Source organism: Colobus angolensis, unplaced genomic scaffold (genome assembly GCF_000951035.1).
Source record: "Colobus angolensis palliatus isolate OR3802 unplaced genomic scaffold, Cang.pa_1.0 Scaffold75, whole genome shotgun sequence".
Lineage (NCBI taxonomy): Eukaryota > Metazoa > Chordata > Mammalia > Primates > Cercopithecidae > Colobus > Colobus angolensis.
In genome coordinates, this window is record NW_012121265.1 from 6892077 (window position 1) to 6912606 (window position 20530).

The 20530-nt window shown below is 45.1% G+C and overlaps 1 protein-coding gene across 1 annotated transcript in view; it reads left to right on the forward strand.

The window, feature by feature from the left end:
* Window positions 1-19191, forward strand: part of LOC105501829 (guanylate cyclase 2G-like) — a 39894-nt gene extending 20703 nt beyond the window's left edge. Inside the window, 7 exon segments of the mRNA XM_011927925.1 lie at window positions 2296-2451; window positions 5048-5222; window positions 11503-11680; window positions 14493-14633; window positions 15802-15994; window positions 17810-17987; window positions 19079-19191. Coding sequence (XP_011783315.1) covers window positions 2296-2451; window positions 5048-5222; window positions 11503-11680; window positions 14493-14633; window positions 15802-15994; window positions 17810-17987; window positions 19079-19191 — 1134 coding nt within the window.
* The last annotated feature ends 1339 nt before the right edge of the window (window positions 19192-20530 follow it).

Sequence of the window (20530 nt, forward strand, 5' to 3'; positions counted from 1 at the left end):
ACCATGTTGGTCAGGCTGGTCTCGAACTCCTGACCTCATGATCTGCCCACCTTAGCCTCCCAGAGTGCTGGGATTACAGGCATGAGCCACCATGCCCAGCCCCTATCCCATATTTCTAATGCAATGTTGGCCTCAGGGCCCTGGCTCAGGTGGGATAGTGACTTGGCCTGTCAAGCACTGCTGGAGGAAGAGGTGCCCCCCTGTGCTGGTGAAGCTGGTTGTTGTCTGGGGTAAATATCCGAGGTTCGTGGTATCACGCCAAGGAAATCAAGTACTCAGACACACCAGAAGTGGGTTTAGGAGCACAGGTTTAATAGGCAAAAGAAAGAGAAAGGAGAACAGCTCTTCTATGTGAGAGAGGTGGTCCACAGCGAAGTGCACCAGATTTTATAGACTGGCTTGAGGAGGCGGTGTCTGATTTACATAGGGCCAAAAGATTGGTTGGACCAAGTGTGACGTAGCCAGCGATGAAGCTGGCTGCCCCACCTTAATCTTCTATTATGCAAATGAAGTCTGCCCACCTGGCGCCATGTTGCCTGCTCCTTACTGTACACGTGGTTTACAAGGAAAAGGGACAACAGAGTCCCTATCTGAACATGGCTACTCCCTAGATAGCCCCTTTCCTGTTAGCACAGCTGCAGGCATTCACCCAGGCAAGCTTCTAGCCTGCCTTTCTATGTCTGCAGCTCGATTCTACAGGCTGCTTTTTGTTAGAAAAGAAAATGATTTGGGGGCTGTCACGTGTGTCCATATAGAAGACCACCTAAATACGCTTTGTGTGAGCAACAAGGCTGTTTATTCACATGGGTGTAAGTGGGCTGAGTCCGAAAAGAGAGTCAGTGAAGGGAGATAGGAGAGGGGCAGCTTTAGAGGACTGGGGTAGGCAGTGGAAAGTTACAGTTAGAGGTGGTTATCTATTGTTAGCAGGGGAGGGGGTCACAAGGTGTGTGGTGGGGAGATCATAAGACTCATTGTCCAGAAGAAGAAAGTCACCGGGTCGATTGATCAGCTGGGGCAGGCTATGAACAAGTCATAATGGTAGAATGTCATAAGGTGGGTTAATTAGTTAAGGCAGGAACTGGCTGTTTCACTTCTTTGTGATTTTTCAGCTACTCCAGACTTCTTGGCTCCTAGAGGCCATCTTGGCTCCTGCAGGCCATCTGGACGTATATGTGCAGGTTCACAGGGGTTACAATGGCTGAGCTTTGGCTCAGAGGCCTGACAGGGGCTGCTTTTCATTTAAAGGAAAACCTTACCGAGGACTCCCATACACTCACTAAGTGTCTAAATAATTTCTTCATCAACTCTTTTTTTTTTTTTTTTTTGAGAAGGAGTCCCGCTCTGTCGCCCAGGCTGGAGTGCAGTGGCACGATCTTGGCTCACTGCAACCTCTGCCTCCTGAGTTCAAGTGATTCTCCTGCCTCAGCCTCCCGAGTAGCTAGGATTACAGGTGTCTGGCGTGTAAAAATTAGCCACCACGCCTCGCTAATTTTTGTATTTTTAGTAGAGGCGGGGTTTCACCGTATTGGTCAGGCTGGTCTTGAACTTCTGACCTTGTGATCCACCCGCCTCGGTCTCCTAAACTGCTGAGATTCCAAGCATGACACATCATGCCCAGCCTCTTTATAACTCTTATGTCACTGGTGCCCAAGAGGCCCAAGACCCTGTCCCTGGGTTCACTTCTCTGTTCAGGATGTTCCCCCCACCCCATTCCTCTTCAGGACCTCCTCATAGCCCCTCCCACACATGACTTCACTGCCCCTTCTCAGCTAGGTTGTGTAATTGTGTAATTACACATTGGGGTTGTGTAGTTGTGCAGGGGGAGTATGTGCTTTGACCCTCCTTCCTCCCTCTTCCCTCCTCCCACTTTTTCTCTCCCATCACCCAGGGCACAGGGAACAGGAAAATCTAGTGGTTTAGAAGGAAGGCTTCTAACCCAGTCTCACCTGGGTTTATATCCCGGCCCTGGTCTTGACTTCTTGGGATCAATTTAACACTACAGATTTACTCGTCCTAGCCTGATCACTAGGATGTATTTATTTTAAGCTGGACTGGCCTTCTTGGCTTCACACTAAGGAGCTGGAAATAGTTTTCTCCATTTTGGGTGTCCCAGCCCCAGTTGACTCCAGGGACAAGGGGCTATGCCGGTGGCTCCTGAACAAATGAACACAGAGATGGGCACATCCCCTGCCCAGGCCTCTCTGTGTTTCTGCCCGTCTGTCTCTCTGCCTTGGTTCCTTCCAGCAGTGTTATCAGCACCCGGTCTCCCTCATTTGCTCATTTTCACCCTTGCAGGGCATGCTCTTCCTCCATAGGAGCTTCCTGGGCTCCCACGACAACCTGAAACCTTCCAGCTGCCTGGTGGATGATCGGCTGCAGGTGAAGCTGTCAGGATTCAGGCTGTGGGAACTCAAGTGTGGCCGGACATACAGAGCATATGATGAGACAGTGGTTGATTTGGCACCCACTAGCTATTGGCAGCATGGCCAGAGGTTCCTAGCTCCATCTTTGCTTCCTGATGCTCATCTGTGCAGGTATCCACACATGGGCCTTCCTCTGTGGCTCCTGATATCTGGCTGTTCTGTTCACCTGAGGCGAACGAGAAAAAAAAAAATAGTCTCTGCAGGTGGCACCAGTTCGTAGGGTGATGTCTGGGTTTGGAGACTGGTTCTCGTCCTAGCTTAGTTGGGCCACCTGGAGCAACGATTGCCCGTCTCTTTAATTCTCTTTGTTCCTTCCCACATTCATCCTATGTTCTCAGCTTAGAACATAAGATTTGTCAGACATTTTAGAAATAATCGAGTTCTATAGTTCTGTCTTCTAGGTGCCTGGTCCCACCACCCCCGACCAACTATCAACTGAATCAGAATATCTGAAGATGGGGTCTTGGCCTCTGAATTGTTTTTTAAATGCTCCCAAGAAATTCTGTGCATCTGAAGACAAAACCACTGCCTCAAGTCCACTTTTCCCTTCCATATGTGCCAAGTGGGGTTCAATGACTCTTCCTACCTGTCCGGTTAATTGAATGCCCTGGATTGTTACCTCTGCATGTATCCTGGGCTCCTTTGAGACCAACGTTCTTAGCCCCAATCCACTTTTTGCTGGAGCAGCATGTCACCAGCAGCTTTTTTGTGTCAATTTGGGAGGTTTCTATAACATATGATAGGATGATGTCTTACAGAAAGACAAGGGGGATGGGAGTGGTGGCTTATGCCTGAAATCCCAGCACTTTGGGAGGCTAAGGTAGGAGGATTGCTTCAGTCCAGGAGTTTGATATCAACCTGGGGAACATAGTGAGACTTCCCTCCAACACCTATACTTAAAAAAAATTAGCTGGTGTGGTGACATGTGAGGCTGAGGTAGGAGGATCACTTGAGCCTGGAAGGTCGAGGCTGCAGTGAGCTATGATTGCACCACTGCACTCCAGCCTTTAGAGACCCTGTCAAAAAAAAAAAAAAGACAAGGGGAGAAATTTTGTTTTTATTATTAATTAAGTAATTAATTAATTATGGGACAGAGTCTCACTCTGTTGCCCAGGCTGGAGTGCAGTGGTGCAATCTTGACTCATTGCAAACTGTCTCCTGAGTTATTAAGGAATGCCTCAGCCTCCCATGTAGCTGGGGATTACAGGCATGCACCATCATGCCTGACTAATTTCTATAATTTTAATGGAGACGGGATTTCGTCATGTTGGCCAGGCCAGTCTTGAATTCCTGACCTCAGGTGATTTGCTCTCCTCGGCGTCCCAAAGTGCTGGGATTATAAGCGTGAGCCACCGTGCCCGACTGAGACCTGCTAGCAGCTGTCCTAGTTCCCCTTCCACATCCTCTAATATTTATCTTTTCTTTTGATGACTATGACCTATAATGACATAAGCCTTTAGAATTCACTGCAAAAAAAAGGTGTGTGAAATATCTAGAATAGACAGATACATCTATAGAGACAGAATGCAGGTTGGTGGTGGTTACCAGGGGTTGGGGGTTAGGAGAACAGGGAGAAACTGCTTCATGAGTAAGGAGTTTACTTTGGAGTGATGGAAATGTTTTGGAGCTAGATAGAGGTGGTGGTTGCACAACATTATGAATGTGCTAAATGCCACCGAATTGTTCATTTAAAATGGTTATTTTATTTTATTTGAGATGAAGTCTTGATCTGTTGCCCAGGCTGGAGGGCAGTGGTGCGATCTCGACTCACTGCAACCTCTGCCTCCTGAGTTCCAGTGATTCTCCTGCCTCAGCTCCCCGAGTAGCTGGGAGTACAGATGTGCTCCACCATGCCTGGCTAATTTTTGTATTTTTATTTATTTTTATTATTTATTTATTAGAGACAGAGTTTTGCTCTTGTTGCACAGACTGGAGTCCAATGGCGTGATCTTGGCTCACCACAACCTCTGCCACCTGGGTTCAAGCGATTCTCCTGCCTCAACCACCCAGGGTGCTGGGATTACAGGCATGCACCACCATGCCCGGCTAATTTTGTAATTTTAGGAGAGACGGGGTGTCTCCATGTTGGTCAGACTGGTCTTGAACTCCTGATCTCAGGTGATCCTCCTGCCTTGGCCACCCAAAGTGCTGGGATTATAGACATGAGCCACCATGCCCAGCAATTTTTGTATTTTTAATAGATGAGGGGTTTCACCATGTTGGCCAGTCTGGTCTGGAACTCCTGACCTCAATTTATCCTCCCGCCTCAGCCTCCCAAAGTGCTGGGATTACAGGTGTGAAGTGCACCCAGCCTAAAATGGTTAATATTATGTTCTATGAATCATACCACAATTGCTTTTAAAAATAAAGGCAATACACAGAAGGAACATGAACATGAAAACCATCTGTAATTTTAGTCTTGAGTAAACCACCATTAACATGTTAGTGCACATCCTTCCTGCTGATTTTCTCCATATTCACACACACAGACCCCTATTGGCTCTTCAAATCAGACACCATTGGGGCTGATGACTCAGGGCTGGATGCCTTCCTTTCTCCTATGCCCCCAAGGATGAAGGGGTGGCTTTTCCAGTTTTGACCAGCAGCACCCTCACTCCATGCAGACATCCCATTGCTTGGCAGAGCTCTACTGGACTGCCCTAGAGCTGCTGCGGCTCCCGGAGGTGCCCTAGTCAGGTACCCCACAAGAAGATGTTTATAGCTTCACCATTCTGATGAGGGAGCTGATCCACCACTGGGACCATGGGCCCTCTGATTACCTCCGTGAGGCACCGGATGGTAAAGTGGGAGAGCCTACTTGGGAGGTTTTGGTTGTGTGGGCTGGCTTTGAAATGCTGGTTTTTAAAATTAATTGTTTTATTTATTTACAATTTATTCCATTATTTTTTGTTGAAAAATTCATGTTCTTTCCCTCGCAAGCAGACTCAGAAAAAAAAAAAAAAAGAAAAATTCATATTCTTTTTTAAATTGGAAAATGAATTCCATTTTGGTTACCAAAAAAATCAAGGGACCCCAAATTATATAACTTATTGTATTACAGCAGCCAGAGGGATCCTATTAGAAAATGAGGCAGATTATGTCACTTCTCTATCAGAATCCTCCCTTGGCTTCCTATCTGAGGAGTGAAAACTAAGCCCTCCTCATGGCCTACAAGACCACTGAAGGCCTTGAAACCGTGTAACCTCTGTGGCCTTCTGGATTAGTTTCCTAGGGGGGTATAACAGTGACCACAAGCTTGGTGGCTTGAAACACCGATGTTTATTCTCTGGCAGTTCTAGAGGCCAGATGTCTAAAGTCAAAGCGTTGTCAAGGCTCTGCTCCCTCCGGAAGCTCTAGGGAAGGTTCCATTCTCTGCCTCTTCCAGCTGCTGGTGGCTGCCCCAGCATTCCTGGGTCTGTGGCCGCATGGCCTCAACCTCCGGCTCTGTCTTCACATTGTCTCCTCCTCTGTGTACTTATCCTAGCTGTGCCGTTTATGAGGACATTTGTCATTGGATTTGGGGCCCACCCCTATAATCCAAGATGACCTCCTCAACCTGAGATCCCTAATTCTATTTGCATATTTGGTTTATATTCCCTTTCCCAAATAGGGAAACATTTGTAGATTCTGGGGGTTAGGATTTGGACATTTCCCTTTAGGAACCACGATTCAGCCCACTATACCTTCCTACTGTCATCTCTTATGGCTCACTCCTTTCAGTCACGCTGGCCACCTTCATGCGTCTCCAACATAGACAAATCCATAGAGACAGAATGCAGGTTGGTGGTGGTTATCAGGGGTTGGGGGTCGGGAGAATAGGGAGAAACTGCTTCATGAGCAAGGGGTTTAGTTTGGAGTGATGGAAATGTTTCTACCACTCCAGACACATTTCTACCCCAGACCCTTTGTGTGTACTGTTCCCTCTCCCTGGGCACCTCTCGCTTCATATTCCTATGTACACATCTGCCCTATTCTTTCTTAAGGGCTACAACATTTTTCATTGTGAGGATATGCCATAAATGGTACCTTGATACACATTTTGGAAGTTGCTGCAGTGAGCAGCTCTATATCTTTGCACACATGGGTGAATGTTTCTTCAGGCTAGATTTGTAGCCATGAAATTGAGAAGATAAATATATTTTAAATATATTTAAAATCCATGATAAATGCTGTTCAGTTGTCCACTTACAAAGGATATTTTCAGGCTTGTTTTTTTTTTTTTTTTTTGGCTGTTTTTTGAGACGGAGTCTCGCTCTGTCGCCCAGCAACCTTTGAATATGAGTTCTCATGTAGACTTAAGGGCCTTCACTATTTTGAAGCAGTTCTTTTTTTTTTTTTTTTTTTTGGCTGGATTGTCTCTTAACGGCTGATGCCTGGATCTCAACCCGAGATTCTGATATCATTGGTTTGGGGTGCTGCCTCAGTGTCAGGGTTTCAAAGCTCCTGGCGTGATTTTAATATGTAGCAGCTCAGGCTGCTTGGAGAGAAGATACCAGTGTGTGTGTGCACACATGTGAGTGTGAGTTTCTAAGTAAACTCAACCCACTTTCTCTCTTGATTTTTTTTTTTTCTTGCTTTGCCTACCATTTCTAGCCTATCCTCAGTGGCCTATCTCAAACCTCAGCTTTAGATCATTATGGAGACTTTTTGAGTCAGGAGCCCATTGTGAGGATATGCAATTGCTTTTAGACAAGATTCCAGTTTCTGAGTTCCAGCTAAATAAAGCAGAGGTGAGATTAATCCAAAAACGGTAACTCAAAATCCAAGTGCATCTAACTTTGGCATCAAGCACACACACAAATATTCCCAGACTGAGCCCAGGCAGGAGCCCACCCACAGTTCCTCAGCCCCATCACTGCCTAGTTTTGCCAGTTGGGTTCTGTAAGGGAAGATACTGTGGACAATCAGTGTATTTCCCCTTCATTGTTGAGCTCACAAAATTAACTGAGAGCTGGCTACATGGGACTATGTATTCACAGGACTGCAACCAGGAAGAGTACAGTGTATACCTAATTTATGGGCAAACACTTCTTCAATTAACTTCTGACGCTTTCCTACAAACAAAGCTTGTCCTGGGAACGGAGTAGCTATTGATTCTCCGGGCATGCAAGACCATGGGTCTTAAACTGTGGCGGGCATCAGAATCACTGAGAGGTGGTTAAAACACAACATTGTTGGGTTCCACTCTTGGGGTTTCTGACTCAGGAGGTCTGGGGTGAGGCCTGAGAATGTGCATTTCTATCACCCTCCCAGGTGATGCTGATAAAGCCACAGCTTGAGAAGCACTGGCCTTAGTCCTTGTGGTCCTTGGACCAGCAGCATCAGCATCAGCTGGAAACGTGTCAGAAATGCACATTTTCAGGCCCCATTCCTGACCTGCTTCATTGGAAAAACTGTGGAGGAATTGGTCCAGACATCTCTGTTTCAGCAAGCTCCCCAGCGATTCTGATGCACATTGCCAAAACAAATGAGCAACAGTGCTAACATGTCTAGTAGACGGTTAAAGATTATAGGATGGAAACAGTTGGCTAGAAGTTACTAGGTAATTCACACATGTTCTCTGAAGTGCAGACCCGTGGATTCGAATTTGCTCTCAAAGTCCTGTATCGTTTTTCTGATTCTTTCATTTCTTAGAGCTAAACACACAAAGCAGAAGATGCCATAGTAATTCAGTCACTGCTTTTGAAGCCATTGCTGTCTCATGTCTCAAAATGTACTTCATTTGGGAAGTAAAACACAATTTTCTAGAGTACTTTTTTTTTGAGATGGAATCTCTCTGTGTCACCCAGGCTGGAGTGTGATGGCGTGATCTCGGCTCACTGCAACCTCCACCTCCTGGGTTCAAGCGATTCTCCTGCCTCGGCCTCCTGAGTAGCTAGGACTACAGGCATCCACCACCATGCTTAGCTAATTTGTATATTTTTAGTAGAGATGGGGTTTTGCCATGTTGCTAGGCTGGTCTCGAACTCTTGACCTCAAGTGATCCCCCCACCTTGGGTTCCCAAAGTGCTGATTACAGGTGTGAGCCACTGTGCCTGGCTCCTAGAGTGCTTTTTAATGCACATACTTTCAGAATAGTTTTAGGCGTTAAACATGTACACTTAAACAAGATAACATTTTATGCACAGTTTTGTAACCTGTATTTTTTTTATTATGTTAAACTAACAGCCATATATTACTCAGATTTCCTAGTTCTTGCCTAATGTCCTTTTTCTGTCTCTGAACCCCATCCAGGGTACCACATTACACTTGGTCAGCATGTCTCGTTAAGCTTCTCTGGGAAAATTTCTGACTTTATTTTCAATGACCTTGACACTTCGGAGGAGTACTGGTCAGATATTTTGTAGAAGTTCTTTCATGTGGAATTTGTCTGATTTGTTTTTCTTTTCTCATGGTTTGGCGTTTGTGTGTTTTGAAGGATGACTGCACAAGTAAATTGTCCTTTTCATTGATTATTGCCGTTGATGTTGACCTTGATCACTTGGCTGGGAAAGTGTTTGTCAATTTCTCCACCATAAAGTTACTCTGATTTCTCCCTTCCATACTTAGTCTAGGACTAAGTGAGGAGTTAGGCTGGGCGTGGTGGCTCACACCTGTAATCCCAGCATTGTGGGAGGCCAAGGAGGGAGCATCGCTTGAGTACAGGAGTTTGAGAGCAACCTGGGCATATAGGGAGACTCAGTCTTTACAAAAATACAAAAATTACCTGAGTGTGGCAGCGTCCCAGCAGCTACTCTTGAAGCTGAGGCGCAAAGATTGCTTGAGCCCTGTCTCAAAAAAAGAGAGAAAAAAAGACAAAAAAGGGTGGGGAGTCAGGCTCCACCTCTTTGAGGAGGGAGTATTTGGGATTATTCTCCGTGGGAGATTTGTCTACTCTGCCCGTTCATTTATTTCTTCAAGTACTTATGTCAGTATGAACTCATGGATATTTATTTTATACTTTGGGTTATAACTGAATATCACTTTATTTATTTTGTAGCTTAAATTGTTCCAATTTTGGCCATTCAGTTTCAGGTAGCTTCTGTGTCTCTTTGATGTGTAGCCATCACTGTGGTGTTTTGTCTTGTTTCTGCATATTTCCTTACTTTCTGGTAAGACAAGAAAGTCTCATTTTGCATATCCCCTGCCCCAGTGCTAGAAGCAACCAATTCTCTCCAACAAGCCCTGGCTTCTTTTGTTGGAGAAAGGTATTAGAAAGTTAGAGCTGACACTAGATGTGCTCATTGCTCCCCGGGGGGTTGTTACTTATGGGCCCTCTCGGTGGACAGAGTAAGGAAATATGTATGTGTACTAACCCGTATGTATACATATCTCTACTATAATTACACACGCACACATACACATATATCTGCATCTACATTAAACAAAACATGAGTTCCCATTGACGTCTCTAAATGTAACTCATCACCATCATGGTTCATTGCAGTCTTCCCATTACTTTTCTGTAAATTCCAACATCGAGATCCTGGCTCCCACCATCCACCACCCATGTACTTTGTTCAATCCCCATATGTGTGTTCAGTGATTTCAGACTTGTTAATCTGCATCCCCATGAGAAACAGTTTTACCAACTAGAATACGATGATTATGAATAGTTCCTTTTGTCTTTAGTCTTAAAGTCTCTAGTCATTTCAGAAGCGATGTAGGTCAGCATTCTTTCTCACTCATCCCATTCAGTAAGATTATGCCATATATTTGTAACACTGATAGATTCTTTTATTGCTGTCTGCATTCTATCTTGGGGTTGCATAATTTCCCAATTGGTATATTTTAAAGTTTGCTTTCCTTATGGCTTACTTTTGTGCTATAAAACTCTATGGGTTTTGGCAAATATATAGTGTAATCTATCCACCACTGTAGTATCCTACAGAAAACTTTCCTCATCCTAAAAGTATCCTCGGCATTTCATGTAGTCAATGCTCTCTGCTCCCCAAACTCTTGGCAACCACTGATCTGTTTTCTGTCTCTAACATTTTGTCTTTTCTAGAATGTATATTTCCTTACTTTCTGGGAAAAAAGAAAGTCTCATTTTGCATATCTCCTGCCCCAGTGCTAGAAGCAGTCAATTCTCCAAGAAGCCATGACTTCTTTTGTTGGATAAAGATATTAGAAAGTAAGAGAATCACAAGGTCAGGAGATCAAGACCATCCTGGCCAACATGGTGAAACCCTGTCTGTACTAAAAGTACAAAAATTAGCTGGGCATGGTGGCACACGCCTTAGTCCCAGCTACTGGGGAAGCTGAGGCAGGAGAATTGCTTGAACCTGGGAGGCGGAGGTTGCAGTGAGCCAAGATCGCGCCACTGCACTTCAGCCTGGGCGCTAGGGCCAGAGTCTATCTCAAAAAAAAAAAAAAAAAAAAAGAAATGACACCAGATATGCCCATTGCTGCTGGGGTGTTGTTGCTTCTGGGGTGCCATGTAAATAGAATCATACAGTACACAGCCTTTTCTGACTGGTTTCTCTAACTTAGTAATAATGCATATAAGACTTATCCATGTTGTTGCATGCACAGTATTTTTATTATTTTTATACCAAAACATGTATACATTTTTCTCAAAATATTATTCCCTTGACAACATCTGGTTAAGCAGAATGTTTAGCAAATGTCCGTAGGAGCCAGTGAAGAAGTGGGAAAAGTTAGGTTTACAAATTGGACAGAGAGGCAGGACATGATGGTAATATTTATTATGTGTTAAAATAACATTTATGCAACATATTGCAGAAAATTTAACAAAATTGCATGAAGCGCAGTTTGGGGGTTTCCAACACGAAATGCCTATACATTCCTGAAATTATATGGAGATATGCTTCACATCAAGCAAAGTTCTATTTTAAAAAATCGTGATTTGAAAACTAATTAGGAGGATGTTTATATGTTTTTCATTAGACCTGTTCATTTTCCAGGCAGATTCAGAGTATCCTATTAAAATATCCCGATTACTTTGGAATTCTAATGTGTTCTATTTATTTAAAAACTCAGTTTACAAATATAAGAGCACAATTACTATTGAAAATGAAGTGTAGTAAGTGGCACAAAGCTCTCATGTTTGGCTTTCTAAACCCAACATGAATTTCAGAAATCATCAACCAAATCGAAGACCCTGCAGCAGCAGTCCCACTGTGACCTTCCCTGCCCGAGGAGAAGGGCAATGAAAAGATCATGGCCATGGTGAGGGTATGTTGGGAGGAATCTCCGGAGAAAAGACCCAGTTTCTCTTCCATCAAGAAAACTTTATGAGAGGCCATTCCCAGAGGGTGAGTTAGATGTGCAACAGATATTTACTCTCACTCAGTTAACCATTAGGATTTTAGAGCTGCCAGGCATGGTGGCTCATGCATGTAATCCCAGTGCTTTAGGAGGCTAAGGCAGGAGGATCCCTTGAGGCCAGGAGTTCAAGACCAGCCTGGTCAACATGGTGAGATTCTATGTCTATAAAAAATAAAATAAAATAAAAAATTAGCCAGGTGTGGTGGTATGAGCCTGTAGTTCGAGTTTCTTAGGGGGCTGAGAATCGCTTGAGCCCTGGAGGTCAAGGCTCCAGTGAGCTATGATTGTGCCACTGTACTGCAGCCTGGGTGACAGAACGAGACCTTGTTTCTAAAAAACAAAAAAAAAAAATTAAAACTATGTGGCTGTGCTGGGCGCGGTGGCTCAAGCCTGTAATCCCACTACTTTGGGAGGCTGAGATGGGTGGATCACGAGGTGAGGAGATCGAGACCATCCTGGCTAACACGGTGAAACCCCGTCTCTACTAACAAATACAAAAAACTAGCTGGGCAAGGTGGCGGGTGCCTGTAGTCCCAGCTACTCGGGAGGCTGAGGCAGGAGAATGGCGTGAACCCGGGAGGCGGAGCTTGCAGTGAGCTGAGATCCGGCCACTGCCCTCCAGCACGGGAGACAGAGCGAGACTCCATCTCAAAAAAAAAAAAAAAATGGATCAGATATTAATAATTTTACTGCCTTCTTTGTCTATCTCAGATGTCACTAATCAATTAAGGTCCTTGTTTCCAGGGAGTTTTGACATGGCTTCAGAATCTGTTTCAAATCAGCATTCCAAGGGTTAGGCTAATCACTTTGGACTGGACTATGAGATAAAAATTACTCACCACCTGTAGGGTAGGTTATGACTTAAATCATTCATGCGTCTCCAACAACTTTCTCAATAGTAGCTTCCTTTACACCAGATAATTGTATCATCTTTTGGTACATGAATTTAGGAAGACATGCCCGTGTTAGAGGTAGCTTAAGTTGGTGGAAAAAGCCCCAGGCTGGCAGTCAGGTGTCTACTCTTAATTTGGACCTTCAGCTATGAATCCTTTTTTTTTTTTAAAAAACAAAACATTTTTTGGGTCAGGGTCTTGCTCTGTTGCACAGGCTGGAGTGCAGTGGTGTGATCTTGGCTCACCGCAATCTCTGCCTCCCGGCTTCAAGTGATTCTCATGCCTCAGCCTCCTGAGTAACTAGGACTGCAGGTGTGTGCCACTACACCTGGCTAATTTTCATATTTTTAATAGAGACAGGGTTCTGCTATGTTGGCCCGGCTGATCTCAGACTCCTGACCTCAGGTGATCTGCCCGCCTTGGGCTCCCAAAGTGCTGGGATTGCAGGCGTTGAGTCACCACACCTGGCTTCAGCTAGGTCTTTTTTTCTTTTTCTTTTTCTTTTTTTTTGAGGCAGAGTCTCTGTCACCCAGGCTAGAGTGCAGTGGTGCAATCTCGGCTCACTGCAAGCTCTGCCTCCTGGGTTCACACCATTCTCCTGCCTCAGCCTCCTGAGTAGCTGGGACTACCGGTGCCCGCCACCATGCCTGGCTAAATTTTTTGTATTTTTTTTTAGTAGAGACAGGGTTTCACTGTGTTAACCAGGATGGTCTCGATCTCCTGACCTCGCGATCCACCCACCTCAGCCTCCCAAAGTGCTGGGATTACAGGCATGAGCCACTGCGCCCGGCCAGCTATGCATTCTTAACACAATAGCCCCATGTTCTGCATTTCCAAGCTCATAACAGTTTTTAAATTTTAAAAATTATTTTTATATTATTTTTAAAATTAACAAATGAGGCTGGATGTGGTAGCTGAAGCCTGTAATCCCAGCACTTTGGGAGGCTGAGGCAGGTGGATCACCTGAGGTCAGGAGATTGAGACCAGGCTGACCAACATGGTGAAACCCCGTCTCTTAAAATACAAAAATTAGCCAGATGTGATGGCACACACCTGTAATCCCAGCTACTCGGGAGGCTGAGACAGGAGAATCATTTGAACCTGGGAGGTGGAGGTTGTTGTGAGCTGAGATCGCAGCACTGTGCTCCAGCCTGGGTGACACAGCAAGACTCCTTAATGAAACATTGTTTATATTTATGGTATATCTGATGTTTTGGGACACATATACTGTGTTAAATGATTAAATCAAGGTAGTTAACCTAAAGGTACATCATAAAGAAGCTTAAGATACATCCTGATTTTTTACTTAGAAAATATAGACCTCAATGTTACAAGTCTATTTACCTATGTGAGTCTAGGTCTCCTCATCTGAAGATGAGGAATTTAAATGAGTTCTCTGAAGACCCTTCGAAAACAAAGGACTAATAGAATCTAGAAGTGCCCCTTACATTAGACAGTCCGATAAGAAAGGAATGACCCATCCTACAATCTGCATTCTCAATGTCTGTTGGGAAGCAGGGAATGGGCCATTGAAGGCCGCTATTTGTTGAGTGCCTGTGGATGGATGTGGCCCTAGACACTTTATGCATGTTATCTCCCTACATCCTCAGAACAACAGTGTAATCGTACATACATGAGGTACGTGTGATTATCTTCATTTTCCAAGTGAGTGAAGTGAGACTCAGAGAAATGAAGAAGGCAGCTTAAGCTCAGAGGGCTGGTGAAAGGCTCTGTCCTGTCACGCAGCTGCATTGCCATTGTCACCTCCCCGATGTCCGCTGCCAACCCTTAACTAGGACACCTGAAAGGTGAGAAATATTTTCCTGGAATGTGTAGTTGGAAGCTCTGTTCCACTGAGGCCCTAAGGGTCTTGGGAGAAAACATCAATGTCTGGTTTCTTTTAAAGCCATGTGAGCATACTGGCCAGTATGATGAGTAAGTTGGAAGTGTATGCCAATCACCTGGAGGAAGTGGTGCAAGAGAGGACCAGCCGGCTGACGGCAGAGAAGAGGAAGGTGGAGAAGCTTCTGTCTACTATGGTGCCCAGGTATTCGGAAGCAGTGGGGACTTGACGAAGCTGCAGCATCACCATCTAGCAGCCCCACATAGGCGGGATAATTTCCGTGATTACTTTTCTAAGAGGATATCAGTCTCTTCTAAAAAGAGTCAGGCATTTTTTGTGCAGTTTGGTACACCTGTAAAGGGAGATAGAAGCAAACTCTCCTGAATCCATAGGAATAGAGGCTGCAGTCCGTCTTTTACGTGGAGGGTGGCGGATGCAGCAACAGGAGAGAAGCCACTAGATGGCGCCCTCGTTTCACGAGTCTGACTAATTGCTACCGCCTCTCTATTTGATTGTAGGTCCAAAACCTCTGCACAGTTTGATATGTACCTGCGGCTTCACATTCAAAGATTGCTCCATTTTTGGTTCTGTTTCTACATGTTCACTGTCTTAACAGAAGTATTTGCTGTTAAAATTCCTGTGCACTTCTTGCATGTCTAGACCAAAGAAGTGGGGGCAGGGATTTTTAGTGAGATTGATTGACTGAAATGAAATTGATTTGTGGATTGGTGAATGGTTATATTCGCTTCCACAACTGCAGAGTCTTTACACTCTAACTCGATAACCAATATACATAAAGAAAATCCTTTTTGTGGCCGGGCGCGGTGGCTCAAGCCTGTGATCCCAGCACTTTGGGAGGCCGAGACGGGCGGATCACGAGGTCAGGAGATCGAGACCATCCTGGCTAATACGGTGAAACCCCGTCTCTACTAAAGAATACAAAAAACTAGCCGGGCGACGAGGCGGGCGCCTGTAGTCCCAGCTACTTGGGAGGCGGAGGCAGGAGAATGGCGTAAACCCGGGAGGCAGAGCTTGCAGTGAGCTGAGATCCGGCCACCGCACTCCAGCCTGGGCGACAGAGCCAGACTCCGTCTCAAAAAAAAAAAAAAAAAAAACCTTTTGTAAGGGCGTTATGTGATCCTCTCTCCTACCCCCCCACCCCCCACCATTTATACCCATCAATTAAAATATCTCTTTAGAGAGAATGCAAGTGGAGAAGTGGATATTGAAAGAATTCCTCTAGATAATGAATTTTGTTAACCAAAAGCTTAGCCATTGAAGCAAAAGGACCAATGAGGACAATTTCGTGGGAGTCTGTAGGAAATGAGATGAGTAAGATCCATTCAAAAATGATCTCCTTCTCTGGTTTCAGCTTCACTGGAGAACAACTCCTAGCTGGAAGGTCCGTGGAACAAGAACATTTTGAGTCTGTAACAATCTTTTTCTCTGACATTGTTGGATTCACAAAGCTATGTTCTCTCAGCTCCCCCTTGCAAGTCGTCAAGCTCCTCAATGACCTGTACAGTTTATTCGATCACATCATCACAAATTACGGTGAGTATAGGGTGAGATGTCTCATCCTGGCTGTGAGGTCATGCGTGCTTCTTGCGGGCTGTCTCCGGGGCCTGACGGAAGATGGAACTGATTCCAGACATCAGCCAGGAGGAAACTCCATTTCAGTCTATGTCACTTCGTGGCAGAAACTCAATATTTTATTTGTTTGTTTTGTTGGAAGAGGTCTTGATTAGTCACAGATGTATGTGCTTGTCAAAAATCACCAGTTTCCTCTGTTTTTCCTCTGTTTCCTTCCATTATTTCATCTCACAGTAAACACTTTTTAAAAAGAGGCATTGATCTTCCACTGGCTAATTCTTTCCTGTCTTTCCTAAATACATTTCCTTCCGAGGCAGAGAGTCTCCTGTTTACTCTCCTACAAAGATTGTCCTTGGATCTTGTGTGGGTCTCACCTCTGTTGTCCTGATCCTTAGCAATTCAGAGTGAAGAAAGACTCTCAATTTTAGACTATCAGACTCATGGCTAAAAGGGGGGCAGCAACAATTACCTGCTGGGTCCTACTCTGGGAGACAGAAGGACACGGTCACCTAGAGTGAAAACCATTTTTGATGGGGAAAACAGAAACGTTTTGGCTCTTCATGACTGCCGGGTGGTGGTGGTGATGAGGGCTGCTTTCTGTGTGTTCTGACTCTTTAGAAGGGGTCAGATCATGACTCCAGGCACAGTACTGTGTGCCTGTGCTCATATATGCCTGGTGGGCAGCCATAAGTGCACCAGCTCCGACCACAATCCCAGGGCCCTGCCTCTGCCTGTGGACCTGGGGACAGCGAGATTTGGGGGACAGTGTGGTCATATGGTCACATATCTCAGTGACCGAGTGACATGTCTTCAATGTTTGTCTCCCAGTGTTCCCCACAAATGATGCCTCTGTTCAAGGGTGAAAGAAAGGATGGTATAGATAACCTTGAAGAGCAGACCACACACACCCAACAAAATCAGAACCTGCCCTGCTTAGGAGGACGTCTTCTGGGATTTTCCTCTTAGTATTACCTGCTCAGTTGTGTTTTGCTTGAGCTCATTTTAAAACTTAGTTTGTATTTCTAAAGGATGTTATCACGGTGGGGAGAGGGAACCCAGAAGCAGGTGAGGCTTGTTGACTGGTTGACTTTGCATCATTTCGGGGTCACCAGAACAGAGGTGTTCTTACCGTCTGGCTGATGCCTGCAATTCAGCCTTCACCACATCATCTATGGATTCTGCTAAAATGCAAATGTGTCTGGAAAGGGCTGTAACTACTTGTCATTTATTTCTCTATTGTGAATAACAGATCTGAAAGCTGATTTTATTAGGAGGATGGAGGGGGAAGAGCACAGATAGGCAGATACATACTATATATATATGAATACATTTTGTATAATGTGTAATGCGTACCCATGTATAAATGTGTCTAAGAGCCCTTGTGTGGGGCGTGGACATTTCAGGTTAGGGGAGATGGTCTCTGCTTGACCAATCCACCTCACCGTTCCAGGTTGACTCCAGGAGCACACTGCTCCCTGTCTCACTGGTTCTGAATTTGGGCTGGGGAAATATAGTCACTGCTGCTATTAGATTTCAGAGGAGGAAACAGTGACTGTGGGGAGGGAGGCTGGGGGAAGGAGGGTGAGGTGGGCTTTGTGGAAAAGCCATTACAAGGGCAGGAACTGAAGAACTGCTGGAATTTGCATGGGGCGGAGGTCAGGGAGTGTGACACATCCAGAAACAGGGCCTCGAGGCTGGGGACAAATGAGGGGCCTTCATCTCTGACCCACCCTGACCCTTGGCCTCCCTCTTGGGAAACAAAGGTCACTCTGTCGCTTTGTTTTCAGGCTGAGACCACTGGAGACGCATACGTGGTGGCTAGCAGACTTCTTATCCGCAATGGAAGCCAGCATGTGGCTGAGATTGCCACCATGTCCCTGCACTTCTCAGTGGCACCATTCATTTGCTTCCAGACTGGGCACTTGCTCCAGGAGAAGCTCCAGCTGCGGATTGGCTTCCACACAGGTAGACAAAACTGATGGCCTGATGGTGCAGGGATGGTGGCAGGTCGTTCTGGGTTCCATTCCTACGTCCAAGGCTTTTAGGAACCTGGACATTGAATGGTAACCTCTTTAGGGGAAATGAAAGATTGAATTGTCTCTGCATGTGTGTTTCTATTTAGCTAGGTTGCTTGGTAACAACAAGGACACAGAGTGGCTTCAATGTATTCAACCAAAAATAAGGACTGGGCACAGTGGCTCACACCTGTAGTCCTAGCAAATTGGAAGGCCGAGATGGATGGATTGCCTGAGCTCAGGAGTTTGAGACCAACCTGAGCAACATGGTGAAACCCTGTCTATACTAAAATACAGAAAACCAGCCAGGTGTGGTGGCAGGCACCTGTAATCTCAGCTACTCAGGAGGCTGAGGCACAAGAATTACTTGAACCTGGGAGGCAGAGGTTGCAGTGAGCTGACATTGTGCCACTGCACTCCAGCCTGGGCAACAAAGCGAAACTCTGTCAAAAAAAAGAAAAGAAAAGAAAAAAGAGAGAGAGAAAAAAGGAAGAGACCAAACCCCAGGACAGGTTATATAGGGCTACTTTTCCTCCACGCCTCAACATCAAATGCCCTTTGATGTGGTCTGTGTTTGCCAACTCATGGGCATGTGATCTGTGCAGAAGTGGTCCATGCTTCGTTTCATGCTCTTCTGTTACTGTCTGGAAATTCTTAATCATCTTTGCACAAAGTATCCCGTGTTTTCACTCTGCACCTGTTCCAGCAAATTTTGTAGCCAGTTATGCTACTACCTATCTTCCAGGGCTCAAAAAAAACAAAACCTGATCATCAGAATGAATTGCTCCTATGTCTGTGCCGCCATTGGCATTGTTCACAGCTCTAGTTCATGAGTGACACGGTCATTTAATGACCGTGATGATGTCACTTTCCAGCAGGAGTTTGTGGGTTCTGTCGGTTTCCTTTTTGTAAACCCTAAAACCTATTGCCAAACTTTGCCCCAAGAGGGCGCATCACTACATTTGTTGATTTGATGCGCATTGTAGAGTCCAGCCTCGGGCAATGCAGAGCCCTTACAGTCTTTGGTTCTCCACTCTTCAGGTCCTGTGGTGGCTGGTGTGGTGGGAATTACCATGCCCAGATCCTGTCTATTTGGAGACACTGTGAACATGGCATCCAGAATGGAGAGCAGCAGTTCACGTGGGTATCACTGATGACACTTTGTAAACACAATATTGTTATCCCTCCAGGCCCCTAGCTTTAACCACGGGATAGTTTTAGAAGATGCATTTGCTTTTTGTCTACTGTTTTCCTTCTGGAGGATAAGATCATTATCCACTTCAGGCAACACTGATCACACACTTTATAGAGAGGGTTTTGCATTGTGCTCTCGTTAGAACCATGCAAATACACATACCCTCCTTTCTTCTGTGACTTTCCATTCTAAGCAATCACACGTGCATATAATAAAATCACTTAAATGAAGAGCAGGAGTTGGAAAACTTTTTCTTTCTTTCTTTTTTTTTTTTTTTTTGAGATGGAGTCTCACTGTGTCACCCAGGCTGGAGTGCAGTCGTGTGATCTTAGTTCATTGTGACCTCTGCCTCCTGGGTTCAAGGGATTCTCCTGCCTCAGCCTCCCAAGTCGCTGGGATTACAGGCATGTGCCACCACACCTGGCTTTTTTTTTTTTTTTTTGGAGTTTTAGTAGAGACTAAGTTTCACCATGTTGGTCAGGCTAGTCTCGAACTCCTGACCTCAAGCGATCCACCAACTTCGGCCTCCCAAAGTGCTGGGATTAGCTGGCATCAGCTACTGTGCCTGGCCTGGAAAACCTTTTCTATACAGGGCCAGACAGTAAATATTTCAGGCTTCAGGGGCCGTAGAGTCTTTGTTGCAACTACTTAACTGCTGTTGTAGCTCAAAAGCAGCAATAGACAATATGTCAATCAACAGGCATGGCCATGTTCCAATAAAACTTTATTTGCAAACACAAGTACTGTGCTGGATTTGGCCCATAGGTGATAATCTGCCCTTCTCTGAGGTAGAGTATATTCTTGGTGGTACAGAAGAAATCTATAGCCAGGACCTCCAGGGAATATTACATCCTTTTGCTTTACAGTAATTTTCTTGCATTGACCATTGCCAGGCACTTGTATGCTGTTTATCCGTTGGGACATGTAAAAAAGAATTACTCAGTGATGTAAGTTTCAAAAAGGTTTAGATGATTAACATTGTTTTGTTTTAAATTTGTGAATTTTCCACAGGGCAAAGGAGAGCAAACAACTTTCTGGTTGAAAGGTAAAGAAGGCTTCACTCTTCCACTCCCCGAATTTACTCAGGAAAAAGCCAAAGTCCCAGAGATATTGTGAGGTGAGTGTTTTCTTTCAAAATGTTTGTGGAGTCATGTGAAAGTCTTTGGGAACCCTTCTTTGAGACGCAGTCAATATCCCATTTAAGAGATGTGTTTCCAGGGCATTGATCCAGTCTCCCACTAGGGGGAGCCTTCTAGCTGGCCTCCTCTTCCAATCCCGGTGTTTGCTCCCAGCCTGTG